Source organism: Catharus ustulatus, chromosome 8 (assembly GCF_009819885.2).
Source record: "Catharus ustulatus isolate bCatUst1 chromosome 8, bCatUst1.pri.v2, whole genome shotgun sequence".
Classification (NCBI taxonomy): Eukaryota; Metazoa; Chordata; class Aves; order Passeriformes; family Turdidae; genus Catharus; species Catharus ustulatus.
The window spans coordinates 26,795,591-26,823,395 of NC_046228.1; the positions used below are offsets into that span (position 1 = coordinate 26,795,591).

The window sequence follows — 27,805 nt, forward strand, 5'->3', positions numbered from 1 at the left end:
AATAAATAAAATTTATTTTATCTAGGATCAAACTGCCTTCTAGAAACATGCTCTACATTACTCTAAATAAATAATTTAGTTCATTAGACAGGTGTTACAGAGGAGTGTACAAGAGCTGAAGCTGCAAGCATTGGAGCCCTACACTTCATTTTTCTGGAATACTTCAAATGATCTCTGAACTTGGATGAATTCATGCAAGAAAACAAAAATATTAAATTGATTCTATTTCATCATTGCTGGACACAAGCCTGCCAAGGGTCTCAGTATGAAGCTATCAACAGGAGCATTAAATACTGTCTTGCTGCTGAAACAAAGTTCTAGAGATGAAGAACAGCTGACAAATGCCTCTATTTTCCAATGTTCTCATTTAATCACCTTCTCCCTCAGAACTGAAGCTATTTCTTACATGCAATATATATTAATTACTTCAGAGCACTTCCAGCCCTTTTGTTACAACAATAGTATTTTACATGAAAATCCAAGCCAAACTGAATCACAAATTGTCAACTTATCACAGTAAGAAAGTTTACAAGGCAGCATATAGTGACAGTTGGGCCTTTCTCCTTACAACTCCTTAGATTCCATCTAACTCTGCTGGCATGTACCTCAAACTCCTGCAGTGTCACAGTCCCATCTGCAATCAGTTTGTCAGCGTACTTCTTCAGCACTGGCACCTGCTTATGGATCTGCTTGTACATCAGAGGCTGGGTGAACATGGGCTCATCCATTTCATTGTGCCCTCTCCTACGGTAACAAACCTACAAAGGGAATGATTGCTTCTGTTGATAAGGAAAAATGTAAAATGGAATATTTCCATTTCATAGTTTTACAGCGACTTTAAGAGATTTATCACATAAAAAACATTCATGGCTTCTTGTGAACCTGTTAGTTACTTGTTCTTTTTAAACACTTTTTATTTATAATACTTTATATTAATACCTTTTAAAAATGCACATTTTTTAAAATCAAATGTTTCTTGACTGGACCTTCTAAGCTGCAAAAAAAAAAAAATAAAGAGTAGTACATGATGCATGAAATGAAAAGTTAAGAAAACCAAGACTTACCAAGTCAACGACCACATCCTTATTGAAAGTGTTTCGCCACTCTGCAGCTACGCTGCACACGTACATCACTGCCTCAGGGTCATCAGCATTCACGTGGAAAATGGGAGCATTGACCACACGAGCGACATCGGTGGGATACGGAGATGAACGGGCCATACGGGGGTCTGTGGTGAAGCCAATCTAAAAATTCGAGACTTCTATTAAAATAATCTGGGCACCTGGCTCTACTCTGTTTTGAAGTTTGCATTTAATAGCCATTCACACAGCAACAGCATCAGCTTTTCATTTTGACTAGCTAGCTTCTTTTTGCCCCCTTAAAAACCAAAGCAAGCCTAATCTAACTAAGTATTACAAACTAAACGGAATACACGTAGGTGATAAAATATCTACTCAAGAGTTGCTAGATACAAGGATCATTTTCAGAAACATCTCCACCATTCTAATAACCAGAGGGGTGAAGGAACCCAGCTAATAACAAATAATAAAAAGAGATGGGCAAATATTCAGCAAAGAAGTTGGTTGGAAAAGGCTGTACTTGTTACCTGGTTGTTGACCACTACATGAATAGTGCCATTTGTGGTGTAGGATGGGAGGTCACTAAGATGAAATGTTTCATAAACCACTCCTTGTCCTGCAAAGGCAGCATCCCCATGTAATAATATGGACATAACCTAAGAGGGAGAATTGTACACACATAACCACACATATATTAGAAAGTAAAACTGCAATTTGAGCTACTCAGCAGGATTTCCTGGCTCCATATTTCATTTCTGTAGTGCTTATAAAACAGTAATTTTATAATAAACCATAAATTTCTCAGAATTCTGCTGCCTTTTCTCAGTTTGCAAAGGAAATGAATCTTTAAGCCTACTTCCTGAAGTTACCATTGAGGTCTCATGTCAGAAAACTCACTTAGTTTAACAGGTGATAAATCCCTTTCACATAGGAGGAAAAGAGGAAGATCCTGTAATATGAAACTACCGTTGAACTATTTTTATTGGAAATACCATGAAAAACTACCATTAAAAGTTACTATATTAAACAATCTTTACCTTTTTCCCTGCTGTATCTCCTCGATAAAACTGTTCAGCTTTTGTTTTGCCTTGCACAACAGGATCAACTGCTTCCAAGTGAGAAGGGTTAGCCATCAGAGACAGAGTGATTTTCTTGTTTGTTTTTCGGTTGATCCTTTCATGGTACATTCCCAGGTGGTATTTTACATCCCCAGATCCCTAACAAGAAAGATGCAATCACAGTTCAGGAATGTCATTCCTGCTTCATCTGATTCACTAGGCTTAAAATTGGTGCTTCAGCCTGAAAAATGCATCTGGTTACCTGAACATCAGTGTGCACTATGGGTTTGACACCATAATTTAAAACTGGGACACTGTTCCTATTCTATTATCTTACTGTTGTCATCAAATGTTAGATAAATACTTACAGCATATTAATATTCTGTTCATTCACTTAAAAAGAGATGCCTAGAGGTTATGAACTCTATCAAATGGAACTTATTTATCTACAGTCACTCTTGAGAGACCTTCTGCATGATTGAAGTTTAATATAATTTTTAAATCTGTTAAGAAATTTCACCAAATCATGTTCCTCAAACTAGAAAAGGAGGCATTGCAACTGATAGTTTTCAGTTGTTTTGGTCATGGTTACTATGAAAAAAACATTATCTTGAATGTTGACCTCTCTATACAGATCTAATGGAAAAGCATGTTACCTCATCAGCTGCTTCAAGTTTGGGATCAAACTGACAGAAGATCTGTTCCAGCTCTTTTCGGATTACATTAGCCAATACATTCAGCCGACCCCTAAGAAAATTCCAAATATAGTTATCTCAAAAACGGTACTAACAGAGTCAACAGTATAAAACTTAAATCTGCAAACCATCCTGTTAGAAATTTGTAAATGTTCTCTTCAAACTTTTGAGCCTGAAACCCTTGATTCAACCCTTCTTCCCATTACAAAGTTCCTGAAGTGCATTCCCTCTCACATTTTGGAACACCTTTTTATCCAAGTGAATTTTGTAGCTATCTAGCAGTCTTTAAATAATCACATTATAAATTAGTTAAGGTAGACTGCAAAAGTAAATTCAAAGCTACCTCACCTAGCTTTCCCAGTTCTAGAGACTCTATGCAATGGCAGAGAAACTATGGCTGCTGCCACATTTGTTTGCATCTTCAAAGTACACCGAGGAGAGTTTCTCTACCATTTACTTTTGAAGCCTGTTGCCTCTTACTGACTGGCATTTGCTACAGTTTTGTGTTCCCATTACTTGTTATGACTGACTCTTCCTACCTCAGCTTCTCTAATATCAACTTTTTAAATAAAATTCTACAACCCAAAACTTGTCCCAACACAATAAGCCCATTTGTTGGGGTGTTTCCATTGGCATTACCTGTGAGGCATTCCCATTATAACATATTCAATTCCCATTTCACTGGATTTATCAATGATGGTCTTAAGTGCAGGAATCATTACTTCACATCCTTCCAAACCAAATCTCTTTTCAGAAGACCACTTGCGAGCAAGGAAGTCTTCAAATCTTTGCCAAAAAGAAAAAAAAACAAAAACCAAGAGAAATTATTTGTATTAAGGTAATGTAGCAAACACTTATTGTTTACCATCTTATAGCAAATAAAGTTACATTAAACTGTTTTAAAACATCTGTAAATACAAGTTACATGCCTCTGGAATTAGGTCACATACGAGGAAGGAAACACAGGAGAGAATTCAGTCTTCTTTCTCCCCTACCTGAAAACTATTTACTAGGACTTTGAAACAATTAAGAGTCCCCACCTCAGACAAAATTCACTTCTCAAGTTAAACTCTGTTCTCATGTACACAATTCTGACCACTGGGAAAGCAGAGTGACAGCAAAGTATCTTCTATGAACTGAAGAATATATTACAGAGAATCTGTATTTTCTAATACTTGTAAAAAAAAACCCAGACTGGAAAACACATCTAATTCCACAGGTCTCATTCAATAGCAAGGTTTCTCAGCCTGTGTGATGTAACACAGGAATGGGACAAGAAGCAGGACACTGGTATCCCTGCCTCAGCTTCAGCAGCAGAATGATGTCAATCCCTGACAGCTCTAAGCTCTTTCATTCTTTAATGCATTTAGGCCAGAGGCAACGTGAGTGGTTAAAAAGTACCTTTTAACAAACATTGAAAGGATTATACATTGTAAAGCTTAGAGATAGGAAAGGCAATGAAAATACATCTTCGTGAAAGTAACTGTATTGGTTACATCATCTATGCAGTGCCTCGCCTCATAACACTGCCATAATCCATTAACACTCAGTTTATTCTTCGCTTAGAATCCTGACATTTATCTCTTTAGACTGAAGTCCTAAAGGCAGTGATATGAATTGCTGCCAAAAGTCTCTCCTAGCACACCCATCAATACCATACAATCCAGCCATCTAAGCAAAGCCAGACCCTTAACTGAGCTATTGTGCCAGAATTCCTCAGGGAAGTCTGTGGGGTCATGCCAGATTTTACATAAAGGGAAAGTACTCTGCCATGTGAACAGCAGGTCCCACAGGGTGAAGGAAAGCAGAGCACACACTGATTTCTTCCTCTTTGCAGCAGCAAGTTAAGCCAGCACTGGACAAGCAGCAAGTTCATTACTTGAGGCAAACTGCTGCCATGTGTGCAGAGCTACACTATTTCAGCCCCACCTTGCAGTCCCCCACGTGCCAATGCAGTCACACTGCATTCAGTGCCCAGAGAGGAAAACATCTGGTGGAAGCTGGTTGCTCTCAGAGGGGACCCTGCCCAGACCAGACTCCACATCACAGTCTAACATGTTTACTAAAGCATTACCAAACAGCTCAGAAACACACAATGAGTATTTTACATAAGGAGGAGTTTAAAATTACCCTCTGTTCAATGACCTATCAGTGAAAACCACAAGGGATAAGAAAACCAACTTTAAAATTCAGTTTCAAGTACATGAACTCTGCAGTTCTTGTAATGAACATATTTAAAAACAGTCTTGAGCAAAGCAATGAAAACGTGCTTTACAATTCACAAGTCTCAAGAGAACAACCAGTTTTCCATAAAACCAGACATTTTTCCTAGGTTCTTTTCAAACAATAAAATAAAAAGATGGCTGGATAGAAATTTTTGTAAAAATATTTTTATTCCTCCTTCAGAAGACAATTAATTTGGCAGAAGATGAATATTAGGCACCTTCATGCCACTAGAAACCCCAGATCTTTCCACAGTTTAGGCAGGAATAAAAGCACAAATTCCTGTCTTAGGATAAATGGAGATGGTTTGTACTGAGGGCCTGTTAGACAAACTTACTCAATATTTCCTTGAACATTAAGTATCATTTTAGCTTCTGTTTAAATGAAACTTTTAATGAGACATTATAACTCTGGCAAAAAAAAAACACCTGGCAAAAATCTCTTAACACCTCCAATAAGCACTTCATTTTTAGGTTTTGAATATAGAATCTTAAACAAAAAATTGTGCCTTTACAAATCCTGACTCTTGTGTTTAACAAAGGACGTACGCACTGTTGCAGATTGTAGGGACTGAAATAAATCTTGTGTCTGAGAAGCTTGTTCCAGGGCTAAGAGGATAATTTGATCTCTGGGATGACAGCATTTCCACACAGATAGCCACAGTGGAGGCAGTCAACAAGCTATTTCCAAATATGCTTTCTTTTATTGTACATACTAAAACTGCAGCTGCCAAGTCATGCAACAGCACAACACATCTTGGCCCATCTCAAAACAAAACGGGAAGAAACAGGACATGAAATCACACATCAACATTGTTCTGACACTTATTTTCTGAAATAGGCTACAAATTTTTAACACAAATATATACTAGTAGTGTGTTGAAACAGCTTTTTCCTAGTTTACCTCCTCAATCCTGCCTAGTGCCATTGCCAGGCATGCCACTAAAGGCCTCTTGAGATAACAGACTAAGTCACAACAGTGATCCTGACAGATTCCCCACAGCACACAATTCCCTTTGATATGGCAGCAAGTTAACCACACCCACCTCTACTCCAGATTTCAGTGAGACTGTTCCCCCCTATGACAGCAGCTCCCAGACCCCAGAGCTTCCAGGCAGCAGCCCCAGAGCAGTGTCCCAGCCCAGCCCACCTCACCTCATGGAGCGCACCAGCCTTGCCAGCAAAGTCCTTTTATCCTCGTTGGAGAACTTCATAACTCCCGGCGTCTCAAACTTCTGACGGATCCACTGGCACTGCTCCACATCGTTGATGAACATGTACTCCAGGCCAACGTGCTGGCAGTAAGTATGCTGGCAAGTGAAAACACCAACAGAGAAGCTTTAGGAGCTAGTGGGCCACAAAGAAACTAATTTTTTTTAAAATTATATTCTTTGTTACTCTCCTGTCTTCCTCTTCCACAATATCTCCCCCAAAGTAATCCTATAAATGAATAAATTGTTTTACTGTATCTAGTTTTGTACAAATTAACAGTTCAAAATTTTTAAGCTGGAAGATTCTCCCCAGGTGCTACACTCAAAGTAGGCCAACAAACCTGCCTGACACTGACCTGCACATTTCACCTAACTCAGTGCTGTTCTTACAGGCACAGTACACTCTTTTTTAAATGCACCAGCAAAGATTTCAATTAGTTTATCCAAATTTGTGTCTTTTATCACATCTTTTTTAAATGCCACCTTAGACCAAGAAATAAAGACAGTGAGAAGACAGCTATGAAATCTAATACAAATTATCTGATAACTGTCAAGTTTCAGAAACCTGAAAATGTGAAAAAAAATTCCAAGCAGCTGAGAGAAAAAAAAGGACAGAGAGAAATGCAAAGACACGGCAGAAATTTTACCTCCTTGTTAATTTTTTAGATTTTTTTTTTCTCACCTTAAAATGAGTATTTCATTAGAAAAAATATGTGCAAAACACAAGTCAGCAGAAGCAAGACCTAATGTGCGTTAGAGACAAAACTCTCAACATAGTGTGTGCTCTCTACTTGCCTTTATGGAGTTGAATGTTAACCTCTATTTAAAAAAAAAAAAAAAAAATCCAAAGCTCTAGAGAAGAGGAAAGCAGAGGGTTATCTCTCCTTAATGCAAATCAGCTCCTTAAGGCTTTCAGATTTTGCAATTAAGTTTTTTTTTTATTATTATTATTTTTTTAATTTTCACATCACAATTTCAAGGATTATTGCTACACAGATAAGATAGAAGTGCAAAAACAAACAAAAAACCCCCAACCAAATATAGTGCTCAAACGCACAACAAAGATAATGTGGTTTAACAATTTACCATGCCTCAGCTAAGCTAACATAAACGTCAAGCAGCTGGGAATATCCAACAATGACTCACTAGGCAGACTAAAAATTCAATACCATTCCTAATTGCTGCTTTGCTATTTGGAGTGTGCCTCTAATGATATTTATTCCTTCAAATTAATTTTTCTTTGACTTATTTTAGCTTTGATGACTTCCTATGGCATAAACCATGCCACCTGTCAAATAATGAAACTCTAGAAAAAAGACAGGGGATGGAAAACAAGGACCATCACTGTTTATAAACTACAGCAGGGCTTTCATGAATTGGGTACCCAACCTTCATATTTTTCCTCAAGTAAAGGTCTCACTAGAGCTGGGAATCTGAAAGCAACCCCTGAATGTCCTGAGCACGCTGTGTACTGGTGTTTTATCTGTGGTACAACATTTAAAAGTTTCTAAAGGCTCTACGTTCCTTTTAAACAATATCAGTTCTTTCCAGAACGAAGGTTGGCATTAATATTGTACCATTTTCACACCTTTTAAACTCATCCTTAATCTACGTATTTCCAACATCCAGCTAATAGCACCAGTGGGGTTGCTACCTCTAGAAATAGCACAAAGGTTATTTTTAGTGTTGCTGGGATCCTTGATGTGTTCTATTAATAACGGGCAGATGATAAGGGGGTTTTGTGACTGACACCTGGAAATGTTCACTTTGGCCTGAATGAAAGCAATCGCACGTGAAAACACGTCCCACTGACCTCCAGGCGTTTGATGATCTCTCGCAGAGAAAGACTGTTCTCATTTCCTCCTATGAAGGTGGTTGTTGGCAGCTGAAAGACTTTGTCCAAATCTGATTCATGCAAACCATAAAACCCTACAACAGATACGTTATTGATTTACAAAGTAGAACGGGAGACAAAAAGGAAACCAGCATTGCTTATCAAGCCATGGCAATTATATAATAAAGCACATTAAGAAAGAAGGTACCAGATTAGAAATTGAAAGTGTGAATATTTTGAAGGTATCCATTAGTAAAATGGACTACAGTCTGGATTTTAGAAGAGTTTTTGAATTCTATAGTCATTATTTGATTCTTTCTTAAATGCTGAGATGAAACAACTGAAATTGGAGTCATCCAAGCCTTTTTTATATTTACCATAATAAGATAAATGTCATCAATTTTCCACACTACTTCTTGCAACTCACTGTTTAATAAAATAACAGACTCTATCATGAGCAACAGACACAAAAAGAATCCCTTCTCACCGACAGAACCAGTTGGTTGGAAGAATTTTACATTAATAGACAGACCGAGAGAATGCACAACAGGTTCAATAAAATGCTGTACAAGCACTCTGGAGAACTTTCAAGGTATTTCTATTCACACTCTTTATCTTTTTAGGGAAATTAGTTTGAAATAGCCATGTAATGACCTGTACAGCCCTAGTTCCCAGGGAGTGACCCCTTACAAAATACACAGATTTCCACACCCCCACCATCTAAAACTTTTACCACACTGACCACATGTTTTACCACAGACCCATCTTGATTTGGACATATCTGAACTTTTTCTGGCTGAGAATATTATTTAAGAAAATATTTAACCTAACTATTATGCAGTTTCAAAAGCCAAAATACACAACAGACAAGACTGAAAAACTGGCATCAATGCAATTTAAAGGCCTTGTATGATACAAGTTTAACTTGGACCTGTTAAATGAAGAAAAGAAGAAGAGTTTCTTATAATCATAAGAAGCACAGGTACAAAATTTATAACACACATTACCCACAGTTACAGAACCTTATATATACACTAAAACTATATATGTTCCTGCACATGTAGAAATGTTTGAAAATTAAAAATAGTTTCTCCACTTTTAATTTTGAACTTTATCTTGGTTCCAGATAAGCTGTAGATATCCACTTTAACACAACAGCATGCACATAACTCTTAAATCAATAAGGTGCTTAAATGTTAAGTGACTTTTCTGAAAACAAAAGCAAGGCAGCAAATTAAGGATAAAATAATAACAGCATTGAAGAGTTGAAGACAGGCCATGGGACTGCATTGCTACCACTTCTCCTACACAGCACTGTCAGTAAATAATATGGTTTTTGCTTTAAAATAATGCATTTTAAAATGCTAATTTTGCTTTTAATAAAAAATTTAATAATATATTAAAATTTCAAACCTGGAGTGGTCAAAAAAAGCATAGGTACCACTACTTCTCCTTTTTGGTATCATAACAGGTTTTGTCCCAGCAGGAGGGGAGAGTGACACAGGGGATGACAGGGCCTTTAGTGTCATTTGAAACAAAGCAGGGCATTTATTTCTTCACTTTTGCTGACTTTCCCTCAGACTTCAAAGGCTCTTGCTATCCTCTCATGCATAAACCAGAACACATACAGGAGTGATTTGGGCACACACAGAACATCTGTGCTTTGTACCACAGCACCACATATTTACTGAAGCATCACCTCGTGCTTAAAGAGATATAACCTAACTGAAATCCTGAAAGCCATTCTATACTGTGACTCATGCAGTAAGTACACTGCAATTACCTGCAATTTCAGAAGCAACTCCCAGAAATTTCCTACCACAAGGTTTCTCGAAAAGAAACCAGAAGACAGGACAAAGAAAATGCAAAGAAAAATCAAATATTAAAATATTTTCTCTCCTGCCAAAGACCTTTTGCAAGTTTCCTGCTTGGCATATTCAAGGATAGGTATTTGAGATCTTCTTCTATTTGAGCTGTGCTAAAACTGGGTTAGAAATTTTGTTTCCCCCCCACAAACTGAAATCTCCTCAGTTACACTCTCAAACAGATCCCCTCATCTCATTCAGAGGTCTGGCACATTTTTCATCTGGGCACAAGGGCATCAGTGGATGCCTTCTGACCAGTCACAACATCCTGGACTAAATTAACTGTAGAGTTTAAAGAAATGTGTTCTGATGTGCTAGTAGTCACCCATGCTCCAAATTAATTCTTGCTCAGTAAATGTCTCATGTGCTTTCTGGTAGGTACTCTTTTAATTAAAGCTGACAAACTTCAGAGAGAAGACCTAATTTGTGTAAGCACCTCTCTATTTAGTCTTAGGCACCCACTTCCTTCATACGATCAGAACTGCTTCTTTCCCTACACCAGAAATAGAAACCAGAGCAGCAAAGAGGCAGTAGATATACTTATAGTAAAATTAAGCAGAGAGTGTTTTATTTACTTCCTGTACTATGTTTTATGTCTGATCGAAAAAGCTTCCCTACCCATCAAAGAAAAATTGATTCAGTGCCTTCATCAAGTAGAAAACCAGATTTTAAACAAACCAGGTAGATTGAAGAGCAGAGAAAAATCAATCAGGTGTTTTTTTAGTCAAGTAGAGAGAAGCAAAGAAATTGATCAGTGCCAATTTCTCAGACACCAGCCTTCCTATCAATGAGAACAAGCTTTGCAAAAGCAGCCCTTAGTGCACTACACTCTTCCAGCAGCAAAGCAAAGTTTGTAACAGAAGATATAATCACCATTGGATTATATCCACAGGTAAAGAATTCTATGCTTCCCACATTTTCTTCTGATAACTTCAAAGAGACTTTTTCAAGATATACATAAGGACTAAGTATCAGACATTGGATTCCAAATTTGGTATGAAATTTACCCCAAGTTCCTCTGTCCAGTGCATTCTTTATTGGTTGGTTTCTCTATTGACTAGCCTTCAGATGACCCCAGTTCAAGTATGAGCTGTAATGCTGTAAGAGTAATTTAGACTGGCAGAATGTATTGACTAGTATTAATTTCTGGTGTGGTTCAAAAATAAAGTATTTAGGAGGTTTACAGAGCATCTATAACAATCATTAATCAGAAGATGAATTCACAGGAACCTCACTTGTGATCTCAGAGTAGAAATTCCATCATCCTGAAGTTTTAGCTCAAAGGCTCTATGTCATGATATCAGCAAGCAGAAAAGGCAGCAGAAGCATCCCTGAAATGTGGCATCCCTGCCCACAGAGGGGAGCTGGAACTAGGTGATCTTTAAGGTCTCTTCCAACCCAAGCCTTTCTATGAATCTGTGCAAGGTCTTATTAAATCACCTCAGTCCAGTGATACACAAATGGGCATTGCAATTAGGAAGGCACACAGCTTACATACCAAGTTTGTCAATTGTGGTAATAAGGTCAGATGGAACAAACGAATCCAAATCTGCATCCAGAATTCCAAGGGGATCTAGCTGAGCCACATGATGGCCACGGATCTGGAAGAGGAGGAAAGTAAGAGCAAAATGAAATCACACTAGAAGTCAGACAAAGGGAAAAAAGTCAGTAATATCTCTCCACAGTTTGTATATCAGCCATTACGATGAACAAGCGAACACCACTAATGTGATGACAGGGTTAAACATTCCCCAAGTTTTCCCATAAGAACAAAAATAAGTATTACATTACTGATTACATATATACCTCCATCAAAAATTATACATTACAACATAATCTTTATCATGCCTGACACACAATTTAACTGAAATTACACTGGAGTTTTAGTGAAGAAGGCTACTAAAGAGTACACTCAGTCTCTGGGTAAAATTAAGAAACTATAATGAGCCTATAGATCTTACCACTTGCCAATTCAGTCATTTTGTATTTTTGCCTGAATCCTCCTTTCTGCACCTGCAGTATATTAAAATACAGAATTGCTGACTTAAAACAGATTGGTGCTGCAGTACTTTATATTGGCAGTGAAGGGATCACTCTTCCTGAGCTCTGCTCCACACCAGATAGCATCTGACAGCATCTGCTTTCACTCATGAAATTTCAGAAATCTGATCTGCTAGAATTGATATTCAAGACACTGAAGAACACAAATGGAGTGAGGAATTCAGCCAGGTTTCAATGATCACTCTGACTGGTGTTAATGCATGCCACAAGTTGCTATAAACTAGTGAATTATCACATAACATCACTACAGAAGAAATAGCTAATTGATCCCAGAGAGTCACAAATATAGAACATTTTTTAATATGTCTCTTATGTGTGATTCTCATATACCAAATTAACTCACTAAAATCTTCGTATAGATTCATATATTAATAATTTCTCCTTATAGCTTTTCTTTTTAACAACGAATTTGCATCCCTTGGGTAGAATTTCATTCACACTACTAGTATCCTAATTGTCCATGAAAAAAAACCAAAATTATAAAGTGCAATATTAACAGTGAAGGGCATCACACAGTAATAGATTATGATTACAGTGTGGGTCATCAAGAAGGGACCTGTAAAAATACTGTTCAATTATTCTATATTTGCTGGAGAGTTTACAACAAAATGGTTTCCAGTCATAAAAAAGCAGAAATATGGCATTCTTCTTTGGAACATCAGCCCTGTAAACTCAGCCTGACTTCTGTAATTCTTTGCATCTCATGAATCACCAGTAATGAAACTCTGACAGGCCAAATGATGCCCACAGCAACATCTGTGCCATCTGACTATTTACAGCAGCACTAAGTTTATCTGACTGGAACAAAGCAAACAATTCTGTCTCAAACATCATCAACAGCAAAGAATTCACCTCCCTAAGCTACATCTGCTCTTCAGTATTACTAGGAGGAGGAAGAAGCACGGCAGGAATGCCAAAACCCAGAAAGGCAGATGAGTAAATGCTATGCCGTATTCCAGGAGCGGTTTGGTATTTAAAAGACAGTATTTTCCTCAATACAAAGGCATTTTTAGTAAGTGCTACTACATTCACTGAATACAGGAAATAGTCACATCTGCAAAAACCAGAGATCAACCGTGTGAAAATTCATACATAGAAAATTTTCATCGATTGCCATATGACGAAATGCAAGTACAGACTACAGAAACCAGACCTTGATTTCTCTGGCCTCGCTTTTGTTAAACACACACATCCCACTGAAAATCCTTCTTTCAGTGTGTCCAGTGCTCTCTGTTAGAACAAGCAATAGATTAACTGCCTTCTCAAAGTCCAGCTCAACAGACTGCAAAGCAGTTTACCACAAAAACCATAAAACACTGACAGGTTGAGAAATGAAAATTCTGTATCCTTCTCCATTTCATTTCATTATCAGGGAAAGGAAGGTCACAAATTATCATACCCCTTCAACAATGAATTTAGAAGGTACTAAATACCTTTTAAAAAGCAGACAGTTGCCTTAGGCAATCCTCTGTGACTGTTTGTTGCAGACACATGGGTGCCTGCCATTTCTACAGACATTTCTGTTCCATCACTTGACAAATACAGAAGCAAAATTGCAATCCTTGAAGTATTTTCAAGTAAATTATGTCAAAGCAGTCTAACACACCCCAATTTTCTCTAATACTTCATCAACATTTTACTGCAAAATTGGTTATTTTCTATGTATCTATTTCTAAGCAAATTTCACGTTTTTTATATTCACAAACATTTCTACTCTTTTACAACAACCCTCCAACTCAATGGTGACAATGCAATGTGTACAAATAAAGGTCTTTTAAGAAGTTCCTCCTCTATTCCTTTCATAACACAAACAGGATTTAAATATTTAGGGCAGGGAGGAACAGATCTTCTCAAATCAAACTGCAGGGAACTTCTTGGGAAGTTTCCAATTAAAAAAATACTTGTAGAATATTTTGTTAAACACAGATCTAGTTGCATGGGTTGGTTGTTTTCGGGTTTTTTTAACATCAATTTTAAGCCTTTTATTGAAACCAAGATACTAAATACAAGTCTAAACAAAAAATATTTAAACTTGTTTTTCATTTGGAAAATAGCTAACAAAACCCACTGTCCTATTTCCAAATTCCTTCTTCTTTTAGAGGAAAAATAATGAAATTAGACTTAATTTCTCAATTTAAGAAAAGGGTTAAAAATCTGAGTGTGAAACAAAATCGATTTTGATGAACAGCTCTCTAAAAGAATCCATCAAACTTAACCCAAATTCAGTACTGTCAGCCTCCCAAAATGCAGTTTCTGGTTAATTCATCATTTGTCCTCTCTCTCTTTACCTATAATCCCGCTCAAATCAGGAATCTCAAGATTCACCTTAGGTGTATGAGAAGGCAAGTACATTCCATTCTTTAAGAAAGAATGACAGTAACATTTTGAACTGCAGTACAAACATTCCCAGAGGTGAAGGCAGACTTTCACAAACTACTATCTCCATAAAGTCCTTCTGGGCTAAATCAGATGACCAACTAAATCAGGGCTGTGGGTAATCTGAATGAGGAGTTTGTTAAAGGTCAGAAGATCACCCCAGTCTGAAATCAGCATTTCCATGTTGCTGGAAAGAAAGGTTGTCTAGTTCAAGGCATTTTGGATCAAAAGCAAGACAATAGTTAAGACCAGAATACAAATAAGAACATAAAAAGGAAGAAGGTTGTTTGCAAAAAAGAGGCCTTCCCACACCTACCCCAAAATACACTTACTTGGTATGCTCTTATCAATGACTGCACAGCAAGGTGGTCTTCAACAACTTTTTCTGCCTTCCCTGGTGTGGGGGCCAGGCCATGGCTCTGCAGAAATGATGCCTTTCCTTCCAGCTGAGCAGGCAGATGGGCTGCTTGGCCAGCGTTAGCACTTCGGAAAAACACATCCCATGACTGGACATGTGTACACAGAAGAAACACAAATATTTATTACTTCAAACAAAAGTCTAATCCAAAGCAGTTCTTTCAAGCTGCAAATGGAACCTCACTGCATTAGTATTGAACATCACTAACAGAGAGCAAAAAAAGAGAGCACTGTTAAGTCCCAGTCTCAGTAACTGTGCTGTATTTACACAGAACATTTTCCCTCTCATTTCTTACATCGAGCTTGCTCAGCAGAAAACTCTCCAGCACACAGATCTGTAAAGCATCTTCATATATTATCCATTCACACAGCTCTTTTTAATTGTGCTGTTTATTCAGGCAGCCAAGAATGGGTACAGTAAAATGCTGCTGGTAAAGAGCTATCAAGCCTATAAAACAAAGAACCTTAATAAACTAAATGAATACATTCCTTTAATGACACTTACAGAATTCATGGTACTTCAAGACACTCACTGATTATGCTAAATCAGAATCAGTCCTTAAATGCTTTTTCTTGAAGAAACTTTAAAAGCAATTAAAGCTTTTTTTGAGTGAAACTTTTGTTCTAAGATGCCTTCCTCACCAGTTTAAGTTACCTTACCATGAAAGAAATTATGGGCCTGGTTTCAGGTGAAAGTTGCAATTTTAGAAAAGTACTTATCTCAGAAACTGAATCACAACTAACAAATTATCCTTTTATTCCCTTTTGTGCTTTTACACAAGCTACTTCGCTCACATATGCCCAAATCTTGTTTTCCTGAACTGTTTTCATTCTGATGAGGTAGTCACTATGCCAGGTTAAAATGGTATCAGATACATGAACGCTAACAGAGAGCAGCAAAATGTGACAAAACATGTGAGACACCTCTACTCAGCAAAGAAGGAAGTCTGTGTAAAACACTTCCCTCAGCCAGCTAACCTAAGAATACAAAAAGGAAGCTATTTAAAAACTTGCATGTCTTTGTGACTGGAATAGAAGAACTGCAAGAGAAATTTCTGCAAGGTTGCAAGCCTTGGAGATTTCCATTACATTTCAAAGAACCAAGTGCCAGAAAACAGAAAAAGTAGTCCAAAGCAATAATTTTTAAAATATTACTTAATAACTGCATTACAGAACCCACAAAAGTATCTAAAAAATGTAATACAAGCATAACATGACAAAAAAAAACCAAAATCCTTAGTTTTCATTAACAAAAAAACATCATTCTGGGTTCTTCTGTTTATATGAAATTTCTAAAAGCTCTCAGGTGTTCAGAAACACCACAAGAGGGGCAGCATAAAGGAGTTAAACACCATCCAACGTTCCAAGTTGAAGTTGTGGAAATGGGGGGATTCACTGAACCTGAGGGTGGGAATCTCATCATGGCCAAGAAACATTGCTTTAATGCACCCCTCTTGCTTCTTTATTCATACAAAGCTTCATCAATACAAATACAGTAAACTTATCACCCTGCTCTTACACAGGCTTATCTAAACATAGCCTTTCATTTGGCCTGACAAATTAAAGTAGACAGATCATGTGTGGTGGCCACTTCCAGACACACTGATGAAGAATTCATTCCTCCTCCCTTCTCTTATTTATGACTGTTTCCTATATTCTTCTTACCTTGACATCTTGGCAGCCTCACTGAGATTAGAAGTCTGAATTTACATCCTGTAAGTGGTCTATAAGAGCCTATTAGTGTGACTGTATTTCAGCTGGGATTCTCTCTATACACCTTCTTGGTTTGTGTTAAGAACAGTATTGTTATTCCATGCCTACACAGCACCCAGTCTGAGAGTCTGGAGACCCTTGACAGCGAAAAACAATCATAACCCCTTTTTAAACTACTAAAGTTACTTAGACTGGAGAAATTATTTGGGTAATACAGAGTTATAAATTTTCATTAAATTAGGAAATTCTAAACACACATTTGGATCCATAACATCTCTCACATTCAAATTTAAATAAAGAATTTGCTTTGCTTATGTTAAGGTTTCTTCCTTACTTTTTCTAACACCATGATGCACACACAATGATGATAATAACTATTTCCTTTGTAAAACCTTTCATTTAAATGTAAAAGTTATCACAGCACAGTCCCACAAAAAACTGAAGGTGTTTTTAGACAATTCTCTCTGCTGAGAGTTGTTAACAAACTCCAAACAGACTTGCCCAACAAGTGATCTGTTTAAGGAGAATCAGTATAGGGCTCTTTCTTCATGCAAACTCACAAATATCAAGAAAATGTTTCCATCTGAAGATGCAGCCAGCTGAGACAGAATGGACCCAGACTATTTTTTCCTATCACATTTTTGAACTTATTGATTTGTTGGACAGGCTTGACATTTAATCAGAGGGGAGGGAAAATACATCATTTGGCTACAGAAAATTAGTTTTTACTAGATACACATCCATCAAAGCCTTCACAAATTTCTATAGTGTCTTTCAAGATTGATACCAGATTATAGTCTTCAAGTTCTGTGTATCAATGTCAGTCTTTGGCAACAGCATTTGCCATGTGACTGAACAGACAGAAGATCAGCTTCCTCTCACAGAAAATCTGCAGTTCCTCAACCCAATTAGTAAAGTTCTTCAAGAAAATGGTAGAGGAGATTCATAATACAAAAATACATTCACCCAAAAAAAATTACTATAGTAATAGATGATACATTTTCTTTTCTTCTGCCAGCAAATCTATATTGTAATTAACCATTATTTCTCAAGTAATATAACACAATTCAAGTGACTCAGTAGCAACACTTTACTGTCATATAATAAACAGTGCTGCAATTAAAATAAGAAGTAATATATGCTTTTTCTTGATGGTTTGGGTTTTTTTCCCTAGTGCCATCACAATATTCATCAACTGCAGCGAGGACAGTAACTCCTTAGAAGACATACACTGAGCACCACTATAATATTTAAAAAAGAAAATGAAAAAAATGAAGTCAAAGCAAAACAAACCCCACATTTTTTCCTAGTCCATAAACAAGAAGGTGATTACACACTCCAGCAGAGTGGTTGCACACAGGATAACATGGCAGGCATTATGTACTCCATAGCCAACCATGCAGTTTTGTAATTAATCTTGTGATAGTAATAACTGAGCCTTGTCAAGTTTCTCTCTTATGATCTATGGCCCTGACACCAAGCTTCAAGGAGAAATAATGATGCCTTTTTCAGAGCCCACGTCATTTTATTCTGATTGTTGTTTTGGCTACTCCGATGATAGGAAATACAAAAGGCAAGGAAAAGCAGGAAATCATCTGAAATGGATTTGCACAAAGAATAAAAGCTCTTTTATATATATGTATATATACACACATATGCATATTCCTTGATATGCAACCATGATATACACAGAAAGGAGAAATTCTTAGAAACGCTGCATATCCTCATTGGAACGTGACAGCCATATTTCAAACAGCTGTAAATAAGCATGTCCAGTCAAATCTTCTGAGAGGGAAATCAGTTCAGGAGCCCTGATTAGTTGGAGTTTTTAAGTACAAGTGAATAGAGTATGACTTTTAAAGCCCAGGAAAAATCAAGCTTTTCTACCTAATCAATGAGGAGGCACATTCCCTCTGAAAAAGGGTTATCTAAGAAGAAACATCAAGAGAAATAGGGTGTAAAAAGGAAAATGAGGAAAGAGAATGCAATGTCTAAATGCACAAGCTGGCTCTCTAGACCATGCTGGACATACTGAATAAAACAATGAAAATGAGTGGCCTGCAAAGAGCCAAATCATTAATAAAATCATAATCAACACCTTGTGGTGTCTCTTGACATTATTTTCCAACACTTCCTCTCCTTTTCATACTCTAATGACAAATGCAGAACTTGACAGTCAAAATCACAGCACAAATTTTTCTGTATTTTTAAGAAAACAGGGTGATTTCAACCTTTTAACATTTTTAACTTGTTATATGAAAGCTCAAACTGAACAATTTGTGGCAACAAAAATCTTGGGAAGGTATTTGCAGCTTTCAGCCAATGAAATGAGATGGTTTTCAATTAACTTTGTTGATGAAACAAAGTAAAATTGGCATTGTTCTTCTCCTCCCCTTTTTTCACAAGCTATGAAAAACTAATAATTTAGGCAAGAATAGCTGTAATCTGTTATTTCCATCCATCATATTCTTTCAAGCCTCATAAATCAGGGACACAGTGAATTTACTTCAGTTTGTTACCGTCACAAGTTTATTAAACACAGTTAACCTAGAAAAAAAATTCACACAGTTTTATAATTGTGCTAGTTTGGGCTGGGGTAGTTAATTGCACAGTAACTGGTTTGGATTTCAAAGGGGGGTTGGCAATATAGAGACTTTTTGTCATTGCTGAGCAGAGCTTACACAGCGTCAAGGCCTTTTCTGCTCCTCACCCCACCAGTGGGGAGGCTGGGGGTGCACAAGGAGTTGTGAGGGACACAGCCAGGACAGCTGTCCCCAGTTGACCTAAGGGATATTCCAAACCCCACCATGCTCAGCATGGGGAAAGCAGAAGGAAGAGGGGGACATTCAGAGTGATGGTGTTTGTCTTCTCAAGTCACCATTACATGTGTGGAGCCCTGCTGTCCTGGGGATGGCTGACCACCTGCCTGCCCGGGGGAACTGGTGAATGAATTCCTTGTTTGTTTTGCTTTGCTTGTGCATGCAGCTTTTGCATTCCCTGTTAAACTGTCATTATCTCCATCCACAAGTTTTTTCACTTCTACCCTGCTAATTCTTTCCCCCATTCACACGTATGTGAGAAAGCACAAGTGGCTGCATGGTTGCCAGATGGGGTTAAACCACAACAATAATGTGTCTTGGATCACCTGGGACCCACTCCCTAGGCCACACCCTACATTCCTCTGTCAACTCACTTGTGCTGATTTATCACTTGTTGTTCAACCCACCACCTGCATCACCTCAACAGGATCCATGATCAGACTGTGCCTGAACTGCCAGATGAGTTGGAGGACTTTGGGCAGAACGTTCAGCGTTTCTGCCTACCCTAAGAAGCAGGTGTGCACCTCCTGGTCGCCCGGTTCAGCACCCCGGCCAGCTCCCGGCCGCCCTGTTCAGCACCCCGGCCAGCTCCCGGCCGCCCGGTTCAGCACCCCGGCCAGCTCCCGGCCGCCCGGTTCAGCACCCCGGCCAGCTCCCGGCCGCCCGGTTCAGCACCCCGGCCAGCTCCCGGCCGCCCGGTTCAGCACCCCGGCCAGCTCCCGGCCGCCCTGTTCAGCACCCCGGCCAGCTCCCGGCCGCGCCGGGCTCTGCACTTCCCTGCCCGCAGAACCGAGCGGAACTTCCCACCCACGGAGATGCCTGCAGGGCTTCCCAGCAGCAAAGTGCACTCCACTGCAAAGGGACTGAACCAGAAATTTCATTTATCTGAAGGGAAAGAAGTTAGCCAGAAGCCAATATAATGCAAATACAATGAAAAACAAGGTGTCACCTTGATGTCACCACACACTCCTTATGCATGAGTTCATCCCTTCAGTATGCCCAGTAAAAAAGGGTTGGTATCGATCTACAGTCTTGACACATCACTTTGGGCTTTGCAGAAATTCAGTGCACCCACACAATGTGCTACCCCACCCCACACTGGTGGAGCTCAGCTGGCAGCTACAGAACAAGGGCTCGAAGTCAAATGAGAAAGAGCCACTCCAGGAGAAGGTTTACCTATCTCAAGTTCAGGTGTAACATAAAAGACCTAGAATCAATCTGCTATGTGAATAAGTCAGTCTTCAGGGTTGGCACTGCATATGTCACCTTTCAACAAGGTTGAGTTCATATACAACATCCAAAGGAAAAAAAACAGCTACAAACCCACCCTTTTTGGTCTCCTTTTTAGTTCTGCCCTCAGCATGCATCACTTCCTCACACTCTAGACAGATTATCAGACTTAGAACAACAACTTCTAAGTGACATTTTGATATACGTGCCTCGAGAATAACGGAACAGACAACCAATTTGGTAAACATTTTGGGCACAATTCACATTACTTCCTGGAAAATGACTTGTCTGTCTTAGAATTGATCAGACTTCTCACCGACTTCTTAAGTTACTATACATGTATCACCATAACAGAGCCCTCTTTGTCAGCAGAAAGCTTGTTAAAAAATAAGCCTATGTATTTTGTCCACAAGAAAGGATTTAGGTAATAGAGCTTTTAGAATAGCAAACAAATGTCTATTGCCTGGAGAGAGGAGGAGAGACACAAAACAAAATACTTTTCAAGATACCTCAGAAGAACATTCTGACAATTTCAAGATTCGATTTTAAGGTTACAACTTCCACAGTTTAATCCAAAGGCAACTGAACATTCCTCTTCTTCACACAGTTTGGAAGTACCAACATCAACACATATTATTTAAATATAACATATTCTCTGATATAGTTTTACTATATATAAAAAAATTATTTTATTATTGGGTCTTCTTCTGTATGTAACTAATTACTTAACAGACTGCTAGACCAGCCTTTCCATGGAGAAACAACATTTCAGAGCAGCTATTTCTGGTCTGACTTCTCATTCTTTCCGTTCTGCTCACCATGCCTGTACCTCCTCTATACTTTTATAGTTGCAATATCACATCTTACACCGATCAATAGGTGGGAAATTAATTTCATGTTTTTCATTTCACACAAGACCTTTTCCTGAACTTTTTATTAAAAAAGCAAGCAGAAAAGTAAAAGAAACCTATTCCACTCCTAACCCAGCATTACACTCAAGTCTTAGACTTACCTTATGTACACTTTTAGGGTTTTCAAGCCATGCATAGTACATTTCCTCCACATAATTGGAATTACTCCCACTTGGGAATGGCTCTGAGGTTCCTGATGAAAAATACCGTTGGCCATGTAAAAATGCCCTTCTGGCTATATCCTGCTTTTCCAGAAGTTTAAAGCCATGCGTCTTCACTACCGCTGCAAACAACTTCAGATGACTCATGTTTGTTTATTAGCCAGACAATCCAAGCCTATTAATAAAATAAAACCAAACTTAATCAGAAAAAGTGCCAATGAATTGCAGACACATTTCAGCCTCACAGCAAAAACTGAGGTTTCTGGCTACAATTGCCCTAGTACGAAGGCTCAGGCCTAACATGAAGCTCCCTGCAGAGTTACAGCCACAGCAGTGGAGTGGTTGCTGCTGCCCATCCCCACATCAGTCACCCTGCTCCCTGAAGCAATCACCACTTGTACTGCCTGCCCCTGTACTGCTAATCATTGACCACTCTGGAGCTCCTGGCAATCCCCTCTGTTTGGAAAGCTGTGGCCTTTTACCCAGCCAGACTAGGGTGGGGTCAGCAAACAGTGAGACATAGGTGCTGTGGAAAACAAAAAGCCCAAATTTCTGCCACAAGTAATGGAGCTGACTAAAAAATTAGAAGTGTTAGTTAAGTGTTCGTACTGACATTAGCCTTCAACCCAACAGTGAAACACTGAGAAAAGGTTCACTTTAATTTGTTTTCCTAACTGGCAATATTTATCTTGTGCTTCCAATGATCTCTTATGAGTTTTGTAACAAGGATAGTAGATTCCATGAAATTTTGAATTGAGAAATTCAATTTTCCAATTCATTTTCCCACAATAAGGGTTGAATCTTCTGAATGCTGAACATCATCAGCTCCAGCACCAGCAAAGAGAATCAGAGCTCACCTTCAAAATGAAAAATAAAAAATGCATCTTAAAAATTAGTCCTGAAATAACATCTTAATGCTGAAGTAGCTAAAACTAATTCCAAAGTACCTCAAATTTTTTTAGCTGTTCATCTGGAGAAATAATTTATGTGGTCCAAGGTAAAACCCAGAGGTCTTTTCTTGCTTGGTGTGATTGAACAACTGCATAAAGCAAAAGTACTGAGCTGCCAAATGAACTTTTAAGGTTTTTAAAAACAATGCTGTTACTTTAAGTCATAGAAAAAATTTAATGTCGCCTATTACATGTTAAGATTTCTTTCTCTCTATCCAAAAATAGATACCATAAAAAGTTTCATAAACATTTTCTGTATATAAATCCCATTAAATTATTTTTCCCTGTTTCTCCTCTTACAGCCTCCTTTCAGAAAAAAAATACATGGCTATAAAATGCCTAATTTTCTAAGGGATAGGAATTGCTATATTTTTCATACTCAAATTTAAAGATTAACAGTGATCTTTAAAAAAAAAAGAAAAGAAAAAGAAAAGAAAAAGGTCTCCTACTAAATAAAACAGTATTAGAGCTTGTTCTTCTCTGGTATCACATTTTTAGCTCAACATCTATTTTAAAAGCTGATGACTAGAGCCTTTTCTTAATCACTGCCTTTAACTGTATCACCTCAGCAGTGCACTGTCTTTGATCATATCAGATTCCCTTGTTTACTCTTTCAAGACTTCTGCAGTCTTTTCACTCTCATCTACCAGCAGATCTGAGCTGTAGCTCCTAAGAGCAGCAGCCATCACCCACCTACTGGATGTGCTAAAAAGCACTTGTCCATGTTCTCCCTGTGCCCAGGCACATGAAAAGTGTTCTTCCAAGGCAGCATCACTGAAACTAGCATCCAGTTCTCATTTAAACCTGTGAGCTCCTCAAAAGCACACACTATTCTCTCTCCACCTGGCATGTGCAGCAAACTGGCAACAGCTGGGCCACTGCTATGCTGAATCCCCACTCATCAGTTATTTCCTACTGGCTTCTATTCCCTTGTCACTTCCCACTTCACAGATTCAAAGCTTATTACAACACCTGTGTCAACACCCATCTCTGACCAGGGCTCCCAGGCAACTGGAGGAACACAAACACCATCAGCACCATTTTGGAAGCAGATTAAGCCCTGCAAGAGCTCAGTGACTGTAAGAGCACTGACAGAACTCATATACTGTCAGCACACGTAATTTTCTGTAAGATTTAACAGCAAGTATGTATGATGTCATTTTGCAAAACTGGGTGAGACTTCAGCATGTTCTAACAGTAAGAACAGAGAGGTCACCATGGCACTTACAACTTTATGTCTGTGCCCATTCTCATGGAAATCACTGTTGCACCTACCTTACTGCATGCAAATCTCATCCTCTGCCACAAAACCTTTGCACACATGCAGTCATTCCTAAGGGACTCTTACTTAAAGTGCTTTGTAAAGACTTGAGAGAGAAGGGAAAGAGAGGAACGTTTTTCTCAGTTTATCATACTGCAGCAGCAAGCTTCTCAAGCATGGGTAATTTTACATTTTTTTCTTTATAATATGTCTGCCTGAAGAATGTGTAGTTCTTTCTTCTAGAAGTTAGTAAAGAACACATAAGAGAATAAGATAAATTGGTCAGGGAGATCGGAAAATGGCTGCAAATGACATAATATATAACAGAAACAAAGAGCTTGTAAGTGGTACCAGTCACTTCCCTCCGGTTCCATTTAAATTTCAAAATGGGGTCAGAGCCATACTTCAAGCAGTAACTACTGAATATGCAATCCATAAAAGCATACAGGAGCTATGTCATTCCAGCCAGATTCCAGTTACAGATTAATCTGACTCAAAACCCCTGACTTCTTCCTAGTTTTTCCTTTTGCACACATCACTCTTGAGCACAGATGTCAGCTGTCAGCAGCTAAACAAACCAGAGACCACCAGCGTGATCATAGAGCATCCCAGCCCACTCAGCCTTGAGACTGTCAGTCAGAAATCAGCACCCAGGACAGCACACAGGAGTGGGGAAGAGTCAGACCTGTTCCACTTCACTATGTTTCCCAAACCACCCCTGAAATGAAAACAGTGATTGGAAAGGGATCAAGCTGAGCTAAGAGCAACCTAAAGAATGGTATTAATTAAATCTCTACTGGAGGTCAAAAATAAGAAAGAAGCAGTGAACCAGAAGAACAACCTGATATTTAATGCACCACAGCACCCTCAAAATGGTGGAAGTAAATGAAAGTCCTAAGCAGCTGAAAACTCCTGCAGCTGTTCTGTCTCAAACATCAACCTGGCTTTCACCTTGGCACTTCCATACCTAGAAGGGCCCAAAGACATGGACAGTCTTGGGAATTATTCTACCCAGGTTTCTAGAGGGTCACAGAAGTATGTGGAAAACAGACAGCAGACACTTCTGATAACAAAGTTTTTATCCAGCTCTTTTCAAGATCACTTTTAGTATAAATACACTGCACGTATGAATCAATATCCTCCTGGTATTGCCAGTGCCCTTTACTGAGTTTCTTAACACATGTGAAGTCCTGCTGCCAATGTTAACAAATGTTCTTTATGCTCTGCAGAAATGGTAGTTAAAAAGTGGTGGTTAAAAAGTCTGTTCTATATTTCATAAAAATAGTTCTTCATTCACTATCATGGTACTTTCCCCCAGTATTCCCCACAGAGCTTACTCTTAAAGTTCTTTTTAAGACTGAGTAATTCAAGTAAAACAAGGCTGACAGTGAAAAAAAAAATGGATGAACAGGATAAAGTCCCTCCAAAAGATTATCATAAATAATTTAAATTAGAGATACAGGGAATGTCCTTATTAAATAAGGCTACTTCAGGGATACCCCCACGCAGTACATGTTTCTTTTCCCCCAGCACAGATATGCCACGCTGTATAGAGAATCCTAATTCTCCACACAGAACATTGACCTGCAGGAGGTTTTCCAGCAAGGTGCACAGCTCCTGGGCAATGGAGGCGTCTCGGTGGAATAAAACTTCACGGATTTATTACCCTGCCCAGAATAAACGCCTTCAGCGGGTACCTCAGGGATGACACCAGCACACACCCCAGGCTACAGAGCGGCGAGGGTCGGGTTTGCTCTGCGGCCCCTCCCCGCAACGCCAGGACGCGGTGTCCCGCTCACCCTGCCCGCCGGGGCCGGAGCCTGCGGGGCTGCCAAGGCGCTCCCGCTGCGGCAGGGCTGAGGCCTCACCGGAGCCGGGCCGGGCCGGGCCGGGCCGCCCCGCTCACCCCAGGCCCGGGGCCCGGCCTGCGGCGCGACCCCCTCAGCGCACGGCGAGAGGCCCCGCCGCGCCGGGGGCCTGCGCGGGGCACGGGCCTGCACCGAGCCCGGCCCGGCCGGGCGCCCCCCGCCCCTCACCGGCGCGGACAGACCTGGGGGCGCGGAGGCTGCAGCGCATCCGCGGAGCGCGGCGGGGAGGGCGCGGAGGGAGCGCAGGGAGGGAGCGGCGGGGCGGGGGCCGCACCTGCGTCACGGGAGGCGCGTGAGGTCACGGCGGGGCGGGGCCGCGAGCTGCACCGGCACCGCCGCCCCGGGACACGGGATACGGGATACGGGATACGGGATACGGGATACGGGATACGGGATACGGGATACGGGACACGGGATACGGGACACGGGACACACCCCGGGATACGGGACACGGGATACGGGACACGGGACACACCCCGGGATAGACACGGGATACGGGATACGGGACACACCCTGGGATAGACACGGGATACGGGACACACCCCGGGATAGACACGGGACACACCCCGGGACACGGGATACACCCCGGGACACACCTCGGAACACGGGATACACCCCGGCGTACGGGACACGGGACACACCTCGGGATAAGGGACACACCCCGGGATAGACAGACACGGGACATACCCCGGGACACACCTCGCGATGCAGGACACACCTCAGGATAGGCATGGGACACACCCTGGGATAGACACGGGACACACCCCGGGATATGGGACACACGCCGGGATAGACACGGAACATACCCTGGGACACACATGGGACACACCGTGGGACATGCCCCGGGATATGTGACATGCAATAGACATGAAACACATAAATCAGAAATCATGTAATTTTTTATTTACCTGCTCTTAATCACGTTACAACCAAGACCAAATGCCTATACACATATGGTAAAATTAGTGTTTCAGTTAATATTGACACCACATACATTCCAACGTTTGGTAACTTTCTGCGTAAGTGATAAGATTGATGGGAAAACTGAATATACCTTAAAAGGAAGAGAGAAAGAGCTATAATTTGTTTTGTGCTAAGGATATAGTGCAAAAATGAGTTTACCAGGGTCAGGCCGGCAGAAATGGAAAAGGAAAACGTTAGGAAGGAGCACAACAGGCTTTATATGGAGTCTTGTCACCTAATGGTCACTCAGATTTTCTTGAGGCTTACTAGTTGATACAATTGTTGATTAGAGTAAAATTAATTTCTCCAAGATGAATAAACCCTTAATCCTCACATAAATACATCAAAAACCTTATTATCATCTCAGCAGTTTTCCTAGCAGCTGTGCACCTTCAGGGGACTGCAGAGCGAGGGTGTGAATGATGTGTGCACGGGTTTGTGCTACAGTGTTTAGTGCAGAGAGCAGATGGAGCAGGCACAGGGAGCCCCCAGCACAGCCCATCCCTCGCTCAGTGCTCCCGGGGAGGGTGGCCCAGCACCCCTGCAGAGGGAAATGGGTGCTGGGCTGGTACCTGAAGCTGGCCAGATGCTGCTTGAGCCTTCTGGCAAGTGGTGAAACATTGTCAGATGCTGCAACTACTAATTGAGTCTTAACCTTATTATGGGCAGACAGAAGCCATCTTTATGTTCAGTCAGCATAACATGATTGCTCTAAATTCAATTAAAAATTATTGTGAGGACAAGCAGACCTCCCCTCCACTTTAGAGGGAAACCCACATGTCAAATCTGACTCTGAATACCATTGCAGTGAACAGGATAAATTAAACACGCCTGGATAGGCACTAAGATACTACATTATGTATTCAAGTGCTTATGTTGTTCCCAAAAGCCTTTGCCCAGTTTCAAATTTGCATTATTTTTTCTTTTTTCCTTTTTCTTTTTTTTTTTTCTTTTAATGCTTCACACAATGACAATTTGTGTGCTTGAAACAGCAAGTTTCTGGTGTATTGGAATTTGGAGCAGCTCCCAAATTCTCCAATATTTATTGTGATTTGGTTGTCCCACTAGCCTGCCCCAGCAGCTTTTGTTGTACTGAGCTATTTATTGCCTT

At 39.8% G+C, this 27,805-nt stretch overlaps 1 protein-coding gene across 1 annotated transcript in view; it reads right to left on the bottom strand.

Moving 5' to 3' along the window:
- OGDHL (oxoglutarate dehydrogenase L) overlaps nucleotides 1–26,015 on the bottom strand; it is a 47,051-nt gene extending 21,036 nt beyond the window's left edge. The window contains exons 1-12 of the mRNA XM_033065892.2: nucleotides 25,914–26,015; nucleotides 21,593–21,827; nucleotides 14,734–14,907; nucleotides 11,463–11,565; nucleotides 8,079–8,194; nucleotides 6,210–6,364; nucleotides 3,472–3,618; nucleotides 2,794–2,884; nucleotides 2,117–2,296; nucleotides 1,607–1,735; nucleotides 1,065–1,244; nucleotides 606–758 (exon numbers count right to left, since the gene is read on the bottom strand). Of these exons, the coding sequence (XP_032921783.1) occupies nucleotides 606–758; nucleotides 1,065–1,244; nucleotides 1,607–1,735; nucleotides 2,117–2,296; nucleotides 2,794–2,884; nucleotides 3,472–3,618; nucleotides 6,210–6,364; nucleotides 8,079–8,194; nucleotides 11,463–11,565; nucleotides 14,734–14,907; nucleotides 21,593–21,799 (1,635 nt within the window). The 5' untranslated portion in view covers nucleotides 21,800–21,827; nucleotides 25,914–26,015. The remainder of the gene's footprint in view (nucleotides 1–605; nucleotides 759–1,064; nucleotides 1,245–1,606; nucleotides 1,736–2,116; nucleotides 2,297–2,793; nucleotides 2,885–3,471; nucleotides 3,619–6,209; nucleotides 6,365–8,078; nucleotides 8,195–11,462; nucleotides 11,566–14,733; nucleotides 14,908–21,592; nucleotides 21,828–25,913) is intronic.
- Between the last annotated feature and the right edge of the window lie 1,790 nt (nucleotides 26,016–27,805).